Raw genomic sequence first — 16,069 nt, forward strand, 5'->3', positions numbered from 1 at the left:
AAATCCACCATATTCGACTGGAACATTTTCTGGCCGGGAAGCAAACTTGGATCAAACACTTGCAAGGTCAGAGAAAATAAGATCTAATTTTACAACTTAATTTTACTTGGAATGAATTTTCTAATTCAATTATATTTGTTTTTGTTTTAGAATTCAAACCTTCACTCTCGAAGCTCATCTTCTCAGATTCACAGCTTCTCCGGCCATGATTAGAAACTGCTTGCATTTCTCGATTTCTTCTACAAATCCTTCTTTTCTGTCAGTCTTGTAGTTGTAGTCCCTCCGATCCGCCATCTCTGCATCTCAAAAAGCCTCTCGTGAACCTTTTCAATCAGGGATTTGATTCTTGTACAACACCAATACAACAACTGCACAACAACCCCTCACATGAGGGTGGGCCCCAGTATGTGGGACCCACCCTCATGTGAGGGATTGTTGTACAGTTGTTATATTGATGTTGTAAATCTAACATTTTCCTTTCAATCAAGTGTTTGGCTCTTAAGTATTTTAAAAGCACCACATTGGTGACCTTTCGTTGGGAATAAAGGGTACCCATATATTACTTTCCATTTTTCATATCCTATATTATTTGAATCTACACAAGTTACGTACCCAAAAATGTCACTTTCACAATTTTAATTAACCCGCAATAAAAATCAATTAAATTTAATCTTTTAAGCTTTCATGTGATTTCAATTTAGCCATTAGGTTTTTAATTTTAACAGTTAAGTCGGTCCTCATAGTTTTCTCTGATTTCAAATAAGTCATTCTATTAGCTTATCGTTCAATTAATTAACGGTATGTCACGTCAAATCAATCAATTAATGTCAAGTAGCTCTTATTTGACTCTTCATATACTCACTATACGTGCCATGTGGCACAGTTCTGTTAAATACAAATATAATTTGTAAGAGAAATGATCCCTACATTCATTTCTCGCAACAGCCTCACAACAAGTTGATTTGGCTGGTAATATTTTTTTTTTTTTTTGTTTTCTTTTCTTTTCTTTTTGTAAAAACATAATAAAATATTACCAGCCACGCCGGCTTGTTGTGAGGCTGTTGTGAGAAATGAGTGTAGGGATCATTTCTCAATTTGTAATTTGTACCCTTTTATTTATTTATTTATGGTGTATTTATAATTATAAGATAATTATGTTATGTGGCATCTACAGTTATTATGTGACGTGTCAAACGAGAGTCACGAGATATTAATTGATTCGGCTTACAATCTCATATGATCCATATGCGTCAATAACTTATAAAAGAGTTGTTCTTATATCATCTTAATTTCTTCAATCTATTGCACCCAATATCCTTTCATAAAAAATGCTAAAACTATAAACTTCTTACAATTTGTTATCAAGTATAGCATATGATTAGAGGATGTTCATTTTTTTTTTTTTTTTGAATGGTCAATGTGGCTATATACAAGTAGTCCCGGTAGAATTAGGCCAAAAGTCTCATAATTAATCTAGATAAATCTAATTAAGCTCTATTTATTTTATTATTATTATTATATATATATATTAAACAATTAGAGATGCCACGTCAGCAAAAAGAATAAGAGGAGGAGAAAGGAATCCCAAATAGAGAGTATCTCATATTATTCGTATAATTTCAGAGATTATCGCAACAGAATGTCCAGATGGAAGTAGGAAGGAGTCCCAGTCGGATTAGAGAGTCGCACTATATAAAGTCCTATAAAAGAAGCCCCACCTGGGAGCGCCTCTCTTCATAATATTACTCACAGACGAAATTCTGATCAGACGATTAGTTTCGAGAAGCGAAAGAACTTGCAAGCGAAAGTCCAAGAAACCGCCATGGCCGGCAGGGACCAACTTGAGGTCCTCAACGTGCTCGACCAAGCCAAAACGCAGCTATACCACTTCACCGCAGTGGTGATCGCCGGGATGGGGTTCTTCACCGATTCCTACGATCTCTTCTGCATTTCCCTCGTCACCAAGCTCCTCGGCCGCATATATTACCATGTCGAAGGGTCGTCGAAACCCGGCAGCCTGCCGCCGAATGTCGCCGCCGCAGTCAATGGGGTCGCCTTCTGTGGGACCCTAATTGGGCAGCTCTTCTTCGGGTGGCTTGGCGACAAGTTGGGAAGGAAACGCGTCTTTGGCATAACGCTCATGCTTATGGTCATGTGCTCCATTGCTTCCGGCCTCTCCTTTGGGAGCTCGCCAAACTCAGTGATGGCCACTCTCTGCTTTTTCAGGTTTTGGCTCGGCTTCGGCATCGGCGGAGATTACCCGCTCTCCGCGACGATCATGGCGGAGTACTCCAACAAGAAGACACGTGGAGCTTTTATTGCTGCAGTTTTCGCCATGCAAGGGTTTGGAATTCTTTGTGGCGGCATGGTGGCTATAGTAGTCTCCGCCATCTTTCGGACTCTGTTTCATGCACCGGCTTACTCTGTAGATCCAACCGGTTCAACTGTCCCTCAGGCGGACTATGTTTGGCGGATCATTCTCATGTTCGGAGCAGTGCCTGCGGCTTTGACTTATTATTGGCGCATGAAGATGCCGGAGACCCCTCGTTACACTGCGCTCGTTGCCAAGAATGAAAAGAAAGCTTGCCAGGACATGTCAAAGGTTTTGAACATTGAAATTCAACAAGTCAAGGAGGCGAAAGATGAGGTGGTAGCGGTTAAAAATAGATCAAATTCTTTCGGGTTATTCACTCGAGAATTTGCCCGCCGGCATGGGCTGCATTTACTGGGGACGACAACAACTTGGTTCCTGCTGGACATTGCTTATTATAGCCAGAATCTGTTCCAAAAGGACATATTCAGTGCCGTTGGCTGGATCCCTCCGGCAAAAACCATGAGCGCCCTTGACGAGCTTTACAAGATTGCAAGGGCTCAAACGCTGATTGCTCTCTGCGGCACAGTTCCCGGCTACTGGGTAACCGTCCTTCTCATCGACTATATTGGAAGGTTTGCCATTCAGATGATTGGGTTTTTCTTTATGTCCATTTTCATGTTTGCCCTTGCAATTCCCTACCACCACTGGACACAAAAAGCGAACCACATTGGCTTTGTGGCCATGTACGCCTTAACCTTCTTTTTCGCCAATTTCGGGCCTAATAGCACTACATTCATCGTTCCGGCGGAGATATTCCCGGCAAGGCTTCGATCAACTTGCCATGGTATTTCTGCAGCTTCGGGAAAAGCCGGTGCAATAGTGGGAGCTTTCGGGTTCTTGTATGCATCACAAAGCCAAGACAAATCAAAGACCGATGCCGGGTACCCTCCCGGAATTGGTATGAGAAATTCTCTCCTTGTGCTTGGCGTGATTAGTGTGTTAGGGCTATTCTTCACGTGTTTGGTACCGGAGTCAAAGGGGAAATCGCTGGAGGAGATGTCAAGGGAAGGTGAAGAAGAAGAATGTTAATTAAGATCAAGGTCATGATGAAGAGCAATTCAGTAGTATTTAATTAAACTGCTTAATTAGGGTTATTGTAGAATTTGAGTTCATCTACTTTTTTGTTCATTTAATTGTTTCTACCTTTTTTGCTTTTGGCGGTTCTAAAATTTCTACTGATTAACATTATTAATTTAGATCAGCTTCTTGTTTAAGGAATGTGTTTCAATTCTAATCTTTCTTATAATTATTTTGAGGTCTTCTTTAAGGATGTGTACGTTTGTGATATATATATATTATCCATGAATTAATTCCTCGATCATCCCCTTTGCTTCACACTTTTTTGTTGGCCCCTTAATTAGTGGTTGTTCAACCTCTTCTTGATAAGTCACCAGGGATAAGTACCCCTTTCTCATTACGCCTTAATAAACCACAAAAAGAATGATGGGGATATAAATTAATTGTCTGCATGCAGGTTCCTCCGAGTAATGCTACACGTCATACCCATGTCCCTCTTGTGTCCCTCTAAAAATGAGGTGGCTTTTAAAATCACCATTGAGCTTGTGATTGATCAAAATTGAATTTTGATCATATGGTGATTTTAAAAGCCACCTCATTTTTAGATGGACACAAGAGGGACATGGGTATGACGTTTAGAATTACTCAGGTTCCTCCAGCTATCTCTTAGAAATTCTTTTTGAGGATCCTAGATATATGAGGATCATGCAAACCGGCCGCAGTGATCGATCTCCTATTAAATCTTAGATTTCCTTTTAGACATGATGATGATGAGATGGAGATTAATAATCTAATTAATTGTACCTTTAGTTTTCCTTTTTGCAGAGCTAATTTTTATTTTTAAACATTATTAGTGTTAGAATTAAATGTGCTATGTGAAACTGTGAATGTTAGAAACCATCTTTTTATTCTCGTTTTATCCTTCCAAAGTTAATATGGATTTTAAAATAACTATTGAATCAAAATTCAATAGTGATCAATCCAAATCTAATGGTAATTTTAAAAGTCACAAACTTTGAGAGACTAAAAAATTATATAAAAATGGTCCATAGCATTATATATATATAACATAATGTTTTAGTTTATGACGTAATAGAATACAAAATCAAAAGTATTTTAAGAAAAATAATTATATTTTCACTTTGGCATATGCTATTTCTCCAACTCATATCAAGTCTCATCCAACCTTTCTTTAAACCAGCCATTAAATCTGTTTTCTTACCAATAGTTGATTTTAAAAAATTGTTTGAGTTGAAGAGAATTGAAAAGGTCGCATTTCTCTTGTACTTTTTCTTCTTCTTTTTTTTTTTTTCTTGTTTTTGATAGAGACTTGCTTCTTCTCCGACTTCTGTCCAACTATCGTCCATGTTTTTTTAAATTAATCATTGAATTTGTTTTTCTAGATGTATGTATGTCATATATACATTTTTAATTATTGTTTTTTTTAAAAAAAAATAAAAAAATAAAAAAATTTGTTAGAGTTAGACGGGAGTTGGAGACCTTTTTTTTTTTTTTTTTTTTTTTTAATAACCGTATCATTTCAATTTTAGAATTTTGAATTTGGATTGGAGTAGTACGTATGATAAGAGTCTCATGAGATGTGATTTTCTAGTTACTAATGTATTTTATATGGTAGAGAAATTTGAAATGGTAGTAATCTAATAAGAAGAGTTTAAATTCAATCAGGAATGTACTTTTTTATCTATGTATCCATAAAGATGGCATTTGAATCCACAAAGATATCGTAAAAAACAATAAACATTAAAGGAAAACAAAAATATAACAAAATGAATTAATTAGGAGGAAAAAAATGAAAATGAGAGATAAGTTGAATTAAACTTTCGATAAACGAACTTTAATGCATAACAAGAAGATTACACGATTGCCGATTGGCATCTGCAAGTATGATCTCGATCCTCCCAAAGACATTAATCCATTTTATTTGGAGCATTCCAGTACGTGGATAGAGAATTTATTTACTTCAATATTTTCTTGTTAAAATCTCATAAATGTTTAATATAATATTAGGGTTAAATAAATATTTATTTGAACTAAGGTGTCTAAGGGTTAAATAAATATCTATCCCCAATTATTGCTCGTGGTGTTGGAAGAAGTTGCTGAAACTTTGAAATATTGCTAAACAATTTTTGAGCTTCAAAGTAGGGAGTGGGTCTCAGATTTTCTTTAGGCATGATAAGTGATATCCTACCGGCTATCTGTTGGATTGTTTTGGCTCTCGTGCAGTGCATGACTCAGGTATTCCCCTTGATGCTAAGGTGTCTAAGATCATTAATGATGGGGATTGATACTGGCCATTTGCTCGGTCTAATTCTATTGTGAAAATTCAATGTAAGCTGCCTGAGATTCTTATTGAAGGTGCAAATTTGGCTATTTGGCATTCTCCCAAGTCCCAATGGTGCTTATTCTTGTGCAGCTACTTACTTTGTTTGTTTTGTCATGCTTGTCATGAAAGTCAGGAGCATCTTTTTTTTTCAGTGCAGATTTAGTTTGAAGATGTGGAGGACATTGATGTCTGCGTGCCTCTTCACTGACATTCTGTCTTAATGAGAGAAGGTTATGACTTTGAGCATTGCTACACTCCGGGGGAAAGGTTTACAAGCTAGTCTTGGTAAACTTTGTTTAGGTGCATGCATTTATCATCTTTGGCAAAAATGAAATGTCAACAGCAATTTGAGAACTGAGGAGGCTATGGTTAAACAGATTACATGTGAAGTTCGTACTCGAATCCTTGTTAAGAAATCTTTTAAGAAACTACATAAATGTATAGAACTTGTAATTAGTTGAAATTTACAAAAGTTGTTGGTATAGGTTTGTTGTTTTCCTATAGTAATGACTATATAGGTCATTTTAGATAGTGTCATCTGTTTGAGGTTTTTGGGCTAGTGTTTACTAGTGAGTATAGTTGATTGAGAACTTATAAATTTCTTGATTCATCAAAAAAAAAAAAAAAAAAAAAAAAAAAACTATGTGGTTTATCATTTTATCAAAAGGCTCTTTGAGTTTTCAAAATATATAATAAATTTAGTCTACGTGATTAATTTTTATCTTTATCAAAATGAAATAAAATCGAGGGACATAGATCTACACCCACCCTATAGCCTTACAGTTCCAATCCGGCCGTTTATCTACCATAAAATAAAACAATAATTAAAAAATAAAAAAAAATAAAAAATAAAAAAAAATAAAAAACCAAAAGAATTTTTACCACTCGTGCAAAGTCACGTATAAAAAAGTTATCATATATACGTACATTTGTGTCATATTAGCATATTACTTCAAATTAAAAATTAAAAGTTAATTTTTTATTTTTTTATTTTTTTTTAAAAAGGTGAATGGATAAAAATCTCCTCCACATATGGTGATGGGGTTCTCCGACCCAACTCCATCATTGTAGATCAAGGTGATTTATGGAGGACCTCCATGTTAGAAAAAATAAACGGAAGTAGAAAACTGAAATGCTCATAAGGGGCGTTACGTCGCTTTCCTTGAAAAATTATTTGTCCATACTAAAAAGATATGCAAAGGATTACAACAAATATTTCTCTATGATACAATGGAGCCCATAATCCTTTATTTGTTTAATTACGTTTTGCACAACTGAAAATTAAACCTGAACGCTTTCAGATAGACATAGACAAATAATTGTAATTTTAAATACAGAAGGTATCAGAAAAAGTACTGAAGATCTCTTTTTATTAATGATAACTAGATAACAGTTACTTCTGTATTATATTGATAACTATTAATCCAAAACCATCATAAACTGCTAATAAACACTTAATTTTGACCATCAGATCAAATAACTGTCAATTATTATTTAATAATAACCATTAGATTATTATTAATTAATCTCAACCGTTAGATCAAATGTGATTTGACCTTATAGTTTATTTTAGTGATGGTCTAGTAAATTCAACCACTGGATTTACCTAGGAAGCATCCTATAGTTTAAATCAAACCACCAGATCGATTAATCATGACCATCAAAAATTGAAAGGTCATGATTAGATCGCTCCGAGCGCCCTACAGCCCACTGCCACACGCGCGTGTGCGTTCAGTGCCTCGCACCGTACTAGAGTATACACGTACGAGTATACACCCAAGCATTACTTTAAATGCTTAAAGTGTGTAGGGCCTTATAAATGCCAACTACACTTTCACTTTTTTCATGTAGGACTATCTTTATTTAATGCTCTTTAACACCTTCATTTTAAAACATTCACAAGACACAAAATAATATTATATATATATTAATTTTGAAAATACTTTAACACTTCACTCCCACAGAGGTGGCTCTCGTAGGGACCATCACCCCATTGAGGTAATTGTCTCCCGCGTTGGGTCCCTTGTGACCCTCTTCAGCATGGCAGAAGATGGGTTACAGGGGACTCCCCCACCCCCCGCAACCCAATCTCTCTCGTGCTAGTGGAGAGGGTCCTTGTAACCCACCGCAATACGAGAGAAGTGTGGATGAAGGCTTTTTCTGTTTTTATTTGCGATATTCACTACAAAAATTTCAAGAATTATGGACGGTTTCAAACCTTCCAGAAATTGCAAAAAATTGTCTAGAAAAATGTTCAGACAATTTTTTCTGGACGGTTTCAAACTGTCCAGGAAAATGTGGACCAAACAATTTGCAATTTCAGACGGTTTGGGAAAAACCGTCCAAATTTTTTTTTAATTATAATAATTATTATTTTTTAATATAATAATAATTATTATTATTTTTGTCCAGCGATCAAAGCTTCGTTGCCTTTTCTTTCATAGCCATCTCGCCGACTAAAGGGACCACCGAAAGGTTGTCACAGTCGCATATCTTCACCATGAATCCATCATGATTGTGAAAGAATATTTGATCAACGTGGATCACGCCTCCCTCCACCATCGCCCGCACGTATGTGATCTCCATCTCCATCAGCTTCTTCTCCACCGCACCCATGCTCTCGCACTACCCATCAAACATTAACTCCAAACCCCCCACAAAAAAAAAAAAAAACAAAGATTCGTCCGGTAGTTTGGAAGAGAGTGGTGACGAGGAGGCTGGAAGGTGGAGAGAAAGAGAGAGGAAGAGAGAACTGGCCGGAAATCCACGTATTCTGGCCAAATCTCTCTCTGTATTTCGGCCACAGATCCAGCTGAGCGTGGGTTTCGGCCGGATCTATCAAACCCACGCACGTACACTAGTGTAGGTTTGACATATTCGGCTGAAAACCTAGTCGCTAGATCCTGTTCCCGCCGATCATTCAGATCCAGTCGCCCGTCTTCAATCGCCGGCCGGAGAGAGGAAGAAGAATGAGAGAGAGAGGGCTCTAAGGGAGAGATGGTTTTTTTTTTTTTTCGGATAGAGGAAGAAGAATGATGGTTTTATTTTAAAAAGAAAGAAAACTGAAAAAAAAAAAAAAAAAAAAAAAAAAGAAGAAGAAGAAGAAGAAGAAGAAGAAAAGAAAACAGAAGAAAAGAAAAAATGTTACAGACAATTTAAAAAAAAAAAAAACTGTCTCTAAATTCATCTGAATATTAATTTACAGATCGTTACAACAAAATCGTTTGGAAATTAAAATATACAGATGGTTTTAATAAAACCGTCTGAAAATTAAAAACCGTCTGTAAAACTATAATTCTAGACGGTTTTCAAAACTGTCTAAAAAAAAAGTCAAGAAAATGCATTTTTTTTTTTTGTTGGATTGTACTTGTTGAGTTAGATGTTCCTTCTTGATTTAGTAATGAAATCTGTAATTTTTTTTTTTTTTAAAAAAAAAAAAATGAAAAGAAAAAGAAAGAAAGGAAGAAAGACGTACAATAGTGACACCATATCACGACATATTATATAATCATGCGTTAATAATCTCTAAAGTAAGATATCTTATAGAACACACATTTAGTAGTTTATTTTTATATAATCTAAAACACATATTGGCTAATTCTTTCGAAGATGATTTAGAAAAGAAAATATACCGCACTAAACTCTCGGCTTCGGAGCGCCAGGTCATTTGCTTAACATTAATCTATTATGTTTCTTTCAAAAAAAAAAAACATTAATCTATTATGTGAAATTAATGCACAACGTGGGAGCCAGCAGGTGCTGAAAACAATCATCTCTCACAAAGGTACACTTCAAGAAAAGAAAAACATTCATTAATGCACCTAAGAAGATCATTGGTTTGTTAACAGATTTTTTTTTTGTTAGTATTAACAGAAAATATTATTCTTGTATTTTTTTTTTTCTTTTTTATCATTTTGTAGTCTATAGGTTTAAGGATTTTTGATAGACCCAAAAAACGAAAAATAGAAAAAACTAATTAAAAAAGGATCACTTTACGTAAGGGTACCAAACTATTGGCCTATTTGATTTAAGGGTACTGAACTTTAAAACGTCTAAAATTAGGGTATCCAATTTTTAAAACATCTCAATAACAAGTACTTCGTTAGGATTTGCCGTTAAATCATGCTAAAATTTTCAAAATATTCATGTGTTTATTTTTTATAAAAATTTTTAAAGATTCAAGCATAGATATTTTTGTAAATTCCGTTAAATTATGACCAACACCTAAAAATTTTATCATTTTTTTTTCTAAAAAAAATTAAGGGTATTTTAAAAATTTTGACAAGATTTAACAGTAAATCCTAACGGAGTACCTGTTATTGAGTGTTTTGAAAATTAGATATCCTAATTTGAGACGTTTTGAAGTTCATTACCTTTAAATGAAGTTCTCTCAAATTTTTTTAGGCTCACTAATTATTACAAATAACCCCCTTCTTTTTTTCTTTTTCCTAAAGTTGTATACAAGGCTACAAGCCGTCCATGTTGTGAAATTGACATTATATTCACAATATCTTTGAAATATCGTACAAAAAAATCTAACAAAAAAGGTTTGCTTTCCCATCCCATAATCATCACCCGTAGGTTACAGCAAATTAGTGTAAGGTGGTCGTGCAACCACTTGGGAGTACCCAATAATCAATCCCATGGCCATCGGCTATCAATTGCGATTGGCTGGAGTGACCAACAATTGACAACTATCGGATACAGTGGATTAATTCTGTCCAAGGCTTTTAACTCCTTTAGGAAAAAGACTTTCCATTTGGATAAAGGGATTCTGATCCCCCATTTTGGTTTTATATATATATATATATATATATTCGGCCCAAATATTACGCTTCATTCCTATTGCTCTCCTTTGTGCTTTGACCTCTTCAAATAAATAAATTTCTCCTATTTGTCCATTAATTAGACTGTTTATTGTATAGTTAAATCGCTCATAGGATTTAAACAAGTGTTTGAGTAGTTCGAGCAGGTGACGTTCGAATGGCCTAAACCTTCGCCCGAAAAAAATAAAACCTAGGTGCCCTCTCACATAAAGGTGCCCCTTGCACCTTATTTAGTAATTGGATCATAGCTAATTGATAGTGTTAAAGGTCAATCTTAAAGCTTTAAATATTTCCTTCCTTCAAAAAATAAAAATATTTTATACAACATTTTTAGCACACTTTTTTGATACGACACTGTCAATTAGTAATTGGATCATAGCCAAATCACAATGTCATGTCAATCGGAAGAGTAATACCCATGTCTTACATACGAAATGACTAATTTTTTTTAAAATACATATATAGAGAAGAGATTTAAAAAACATCATTTCTCTTATGAAAATGGAAATGCCCATATGTCAAGGTGAATTTCTTAAATTAAACTCCACTTTATCTATTCACTTTCTTATCTTGGTAAAAAAATAAGATTAGAGTTACATTTCTTATCTTTTTTTAGATTGGGTAGGAATAAGATCTTCTGTTTGAAATGAAAATGATCTATTTTATGGTCATAAATTGTATTTATTGCATATCAAATTAATATTAATGCACCTTTTAAAAATTTAAAATAATATAAAATTATAAACACCATTAAATAAACCAACAATTAAAAAATAAAAATAAAAATATTGAGCATAAAATATATGGTTATCAATGTAGAGGATGGTTGTCCGATTGGGTATGCTATAAACTATAAAGTAAGTTCAGTTCCTTTATCAACAAGCAAAGCAGTACGGGATTGGGAAATTTCCATTTTCCAACATAAAAAGCTGGTTGGGCCTACTTTCACATTTACAAAAATTACCATACTCTTCTTCTCTCTCTCTCTCTCTCTCCACCTAAATATTATTATGTGCCGTTTTTGAACAAGTAATTGCAGTCTTTACCGTATAATAAATAGCAACCTTCCTCGAAAGTCAGATTGGGGGGACTGATCCTTTGAAAAACACGCACCATGATGCCACCCTTTACGTCCATTCAAATCCCAATCAATCCTAACCGTCAAAACAAAAAGACCTCGTCATCAACGGTGATCATCCCCTGAGGTAAATTTTTCATTATAAGGATTAGCAACAGGCAGTACTCATTTGGGGACTGGAACGGCACGTGCCGGCCTGCCACAGTAAAGCGAAAAGTGTTGGAATCTAGATCCGGCGACCAAATCAAGACCGGGACCTCTCGAATCCAACGGCTCTAAACGCAAACGAAATTCGAACCCTTGTGATCCCCATCACGCGGTCCATATTGAACCTCACTCCCTCTTCATATTACACGATTATAAATGTGACTTAACCTGGTCCAAGCCTCTCAGATTCACTCACACTCTCTCTCTCTCTCTCTCTCTCTATCTGAGACTCTGTCCTCTCAAGGTTCTATCATTTTTCTCTGCGATTGCTCGCTTTTGAGTCGGTCTGCTTACGTGCGCTGCCGTGAGTGACGGTGCTAATCGTGCGCCGCCGTGAGATGTCGCCGGCGGCATCTAGCAACTCTGGCGTTAAGAATCTTGTGCTGCAGGAGGGCCCACTACTAGGGGATAAGAAAGAAACCAAGAAAGAGAGAAGATCAGACGGCGGGGATTGAAGAGACGAATCTACTAAGGGACCCACTGGGACGAGATGGACGGCCAGAAAAGCCAGGCGAAGCTCACGAGAACACAGTCCTCGCTCCTCCGGTCGTCTCCGACCATCCGATCGTCCATTCACAGCCTCTCTTCGGTTAACGAAGAAGACGGTATCATCCCCCACCAACAAGACTCGGAGGAAGAGAAGTTGATGAAGAAGCCTAAGAAATCTGGGTCGACTCCGAGAACCGGGTCGACCCGGTTCACCAGCCCTGTCCTCGCCATGGCCACGCTCTGTGTCTTCACGCTCTTCTCTCTGTTCTTCTTCTTCTGCTTATTCTATCTGAGGAAAGAAGAGACACCCACTTCGGAGAACCTGCTCTTGGCCCTGATTTTCTTCGCCGTGGCGCTGTTCTTCGCGTCCAAGCACAAGGGTCTGATCCACCAGGCCTTACTGGTCCTCAAGAACTCGTGGGATGAGAGCGCGAAGCGACTCGGGCTTTCTAGAACCAGCTCGAAACCCGTCCAGTGGTTCATCGGCGAGCCGAGCGTGCAAAAAGCTCGACAAAGAAGCAACAAGATCATACGGGAAGGCGTGGAGTTCTACAGCAATGGGGATTTCTACGAGGGGGAGTTCCACAAAGGGAAGTGTAATGGGAGTGGGGTGTACAACTACTTCGTGAATGGAAGGTACGAGGGGGACTGGATCGACGGGAGGTACGATGGGTATGGGATCGAGAGCTGGGCCAGAGGGAGTAGGTACAAGGGGCAGTATAGGCAGGGCTTGAGGCATGGCTATGGGGTTTACAGGTTCTATACCGGGGACTCGTATGCAGGGGAGTGGTGCAATGGGCAGAGCCATGGGGTCGGAGTGCAGAACTGCTCCGATGGAAGCTGCTATGTTGGGGAGTTCAAGTGTGGAGTCAAGCACGGCCTCGGTTTCTACCACTTCAGGTGAGTTCCTGGGGACTTTTCTTTTCTGGAATTTTATTTTTGAAACTCTTGGGTTTGAATTGGGGTTTCTTTAGTGGTGTTTTATATTATTGGGTTTTTGTGATTGATTGTGTTTTTAGCGTCATCTTTGTGGGGCGTTACTAGATTTGAACTGTTTCGTGATTAATAGAACAGTGGATTTTTTTTTTTTAATTGTTGAATTGTGTGATTGATTTCTTGGGTTTCTGTAAAAGCATCAAAGATTGAATCTTTTTTTGGTTTGTGTTGGTAATTTTGTTTTCGTGATGATTGGTTCTGTTTTTCGAATTTGAGTTCTTGAAGATAGACCCGGGTGGAAATGTAAGTCTGGCATTGACTTTGTATTTTCTGTTTTCTTGAGATTTATAGCGGTTCCAACTACTTTGGTGGTCTATTTTGCTTAGTTTGCACGGATTGGAAACTTTGAATTTTTCAACTTCTTGAATTTTAGGGAATGGGATAACTGCAAGCTCAATTGTACTGCTCTGTCTTGTTAGACAGTGAAACTTTATATTTATTTATTTAGGTTCCTCCAGATTTGTTTGTAATTTTGTGTTGATGCTGAATTGATTGGTCTGTCCTGGATTGATCCTCTTGGTCTCTGGTGATTTTTTTTTTTTTTACTTCAATGCTGTTGTCATTGTATTTTTTTTCCCTTTACTTTTAGGCCTGCTCTAGATGAAGTAAATTATTTTAACAGAGGAACCAAATTTGTGACATTGAATATCATTGTGTTGTAGAAATGGAGATAGATATTCGGGAGAATATTTTGGAGACAAGATTCATGGATTTGGCGTGTATCACTTTGCTAATGGTCACTGCTACGAGGGGTCGTGGCATGAAGGCCGTAAGCAAGGCTATGGTATGTATACCTTTCGAAGTGGAGAGACAAGATGTGGAGAATGGGATGCCGGCACCCTTAAATACCCTCTACCCCCACTAACTGACACAGTCCTTCGAGTAATTCAGGTATTTTTTGACATTGATATCTCATTCACCATTGTCATCTTCCTGGTTATCAAGCCTTGTTCATCATACTAAAAACTCAATTCTCACCACTTATGTCGTAAAATTGCAGGCTGCTCGAAAAACGGCAGAGAATGCTATCAACCTTCCCCGAGTGGATGAACAGGTAAACAAGGCAGTCATGGCTGCAAATAGAGCCGCCACTGCCGCAAGAGTTGCTGCTGTCAAAGCTGTTCAGAACCGAATAGATGGGAAATTTTGCGACACAAATGTCTAGCTAATAAGATACTGGCTTTGTTTGAAAGTGTACATTTTTACTAATTTTTAGTGTTTGGAAGATGTCACCCCAGTGAGCAAAAGCTCATCGGAGGTTGAGAGAGAGAGTATGTTTGAGGTTTTCTCGACCACACTGTAACTTGTAAATACCCCATGTACATCAATGGAAGATGACTTTTGAAGATTAAATGATTCCTTCTCTTCTTTTTCCTTCCTCAACTTAGTGATTTCTTGTGGGGTACTTCATGCATGAAGCTCCATTATTGTGTTTTCCGCAGCAATAATGAATCGTATGTGTGATGCCAGCTTGTCTAGCATCATCATAACGATCAAAGACGACAACAATAACAACAACACGAAAGCCTTATCTAAATTTTGGGGACTTTATTTTATGATGGAGGGGGGGGGGGAGGGGAACTGGGCCACCATCTTTGCAGTAAGTTGCATGAAATTGTTGGCATCACTACCCCACGCAGGAGCGCACACAGAAGAGAGAGAGAGAGACCTTTTCAGTTTGTGCTCTTCGATCGGAGAGATGCGGATTTTGGTGATTGCTTGACCCTTTCTGTACAACAAAGAACCTCCCCACGACGCCCCAATCCATGCCTATGCAGGCATGCAGCACAAGCTGTCGACATGAGTAACATGAGAAGATGCTACAAATCCTGGCACTAAAATAACATAGCTACCACTAAAAATTAATATATTGAACTCTTTTATTATATATATATATATTTCCCGGCCGATAGATGTTGTCTCTAAACAATGTTTGTAATTGAGCAAGGATTTGGCTTAGTATGGTTTGCATAGTCCCCATAGTACCATTAAACTACTGCTCTATTATTAAACTAATGATCTATTTGGGGCAAGCGATTTCAAAATAACAATTTCAAAACGTAGGATTGGAAAACACATTTTCTTACGTTTTTTGATTTTAATATTTAAAAACACACTTTTAAAAGATATAATATTTTTGGCGATTTGGTTTGAAAACCAACTTAGATTCGCAGTTGAAAAATACACTACAAGGGCAAGAAGCCACGTGCCTTCCTCATGTAAGATATGTTTGAGATTTGTCATTATTTTTACGCATGGCACATGATATGATAATGGCGGGTGGGTTCTTGTGTTGGTAAAAAAAACCAAAAAGAAAAAAGAATAAATATATCTACGTTTTTTTAATGAACAAATATAAGAAAATGCTTGGAATACTGTAATTTTTAATGTAATCATCTTACAAATTGACATGATAATTCATAATTATGAAAGAATGAGGCTATAAGTACTACGACTTTTACTACAAATCGTAGATTCATTTTAAAGCATTTTCTTTCTTCAAATTTTGTCAAGTCATGTAAGATCTCTTTTTCTTTTTCTTTTCTTTTTCTTTTTTTTTTTTTTGTTTTTTTAGTTACTAGTATATGTAGATTCCAATCTCTCCCTAGTTTAAACTCTCAACTACTCCACATGCATTTCAGAAAAGTCCAACCAAAAGGGGAAGGGGTGGGGGGAGATTTTTTAATTCTGGAGGGGCTTTTGCTCTCTTTTGACGTATCTTTCAGATGGGACTCGAT

General features: G+C 36.8%; 2 protein-coding genes across 2 annotated transcripts; both read left to right on the forward strand.

Moving 5' to 3' along the window:
* Positions 1–1,627: 1,627 nt before the first annotated feature.
* On the forward strand, positions 1,628–3,476 carry LOC133854459 (low affinity inorganic phosphate transporter 1-like). Its single transcript, XM_062290683.1, has one exon. It carries the CDS (start codon positions 1,823–1,825, stop codon positions 3,401–3,403), a length of 1,581 nt encoding a protein of 526 aa, XP_062146667.1. The 5' UTR covers positions 1,628–1,822; the 3' UTR covers positions 3,404–3,476.
* An 8,545-nt stretch (positions 3,477–12,021) lies between these two features.
* LOC133854476 (uncharacterized) lies at positions 12,022–14,684 on the forward strand. Its single transcript, XM_062290705.1, has 3 exons — positions 12,022–13,235; positions 13,994–14,222; positions 14,332–14,684. The coding sequence occupies exons 1-3, from the start codon at positions 12,337–12,339 to the stop codon at positions 14,494–14,496; spliced, it is 1,293 nt and encodes a 430-aa protein (XP_062146689.1). The 5' UTR covers positions 12,022–12,336; the 3' UTR covers positions 14,497–14,684.
* Positions 14,685–16,069: the final 1,385 nt, after the last annotated feature.

This window comes from Alnus glutinosa, chromosome 1 (genome assembly GCF_958979055.1).
Source record: "Alnus glutinosa chromosome 1, dhAlnGlut1.1, whole genome shotgun sequence".
In the NCBI taxonomy this organism is placed as follows: Eukaryota; Viridiplantae; Streptophyta; class Magnoliopsida; order Fagales; family Betulaceae; genus Alnus; species Alnus glutinosa.

What these genes read in the sequence shown, in the direction of transcription:
- LOC133854459 (XM_062290683.1), top strand. Translation starts at nt 1,823, where the DNA reads ATGGCCGGCAGGGACCAACTTGAGGTCCTCAACGTGCTCGACCAAGCC.
- LOC133854476 (XM_062290705.1), top strand. Translation starts at nt 12,337, where the DNA reads ATGGACGGCCAGAAAAGCCAGGCGAAGCTCACGAGAACACAGTCCTCG. An exon ending in CTCGGTTTCTACCACTTCAG is followed by an intron (nt 13,236 to 13,993) that starts GTGAGTTCCTGG and finishes ATTGTGTTGTAG; the next exon opens with AAATGGAGATAGATATTCGG. An exon ending in CAGTCCTTCGAGTAATTCAG is followed by an intron (nt 14,223 to 14,331) that starts GTATTTTTTGAC and finishes GTAAAATTGCAG; the next exon opens with GCTGCTCGAAAAACGGCAGA.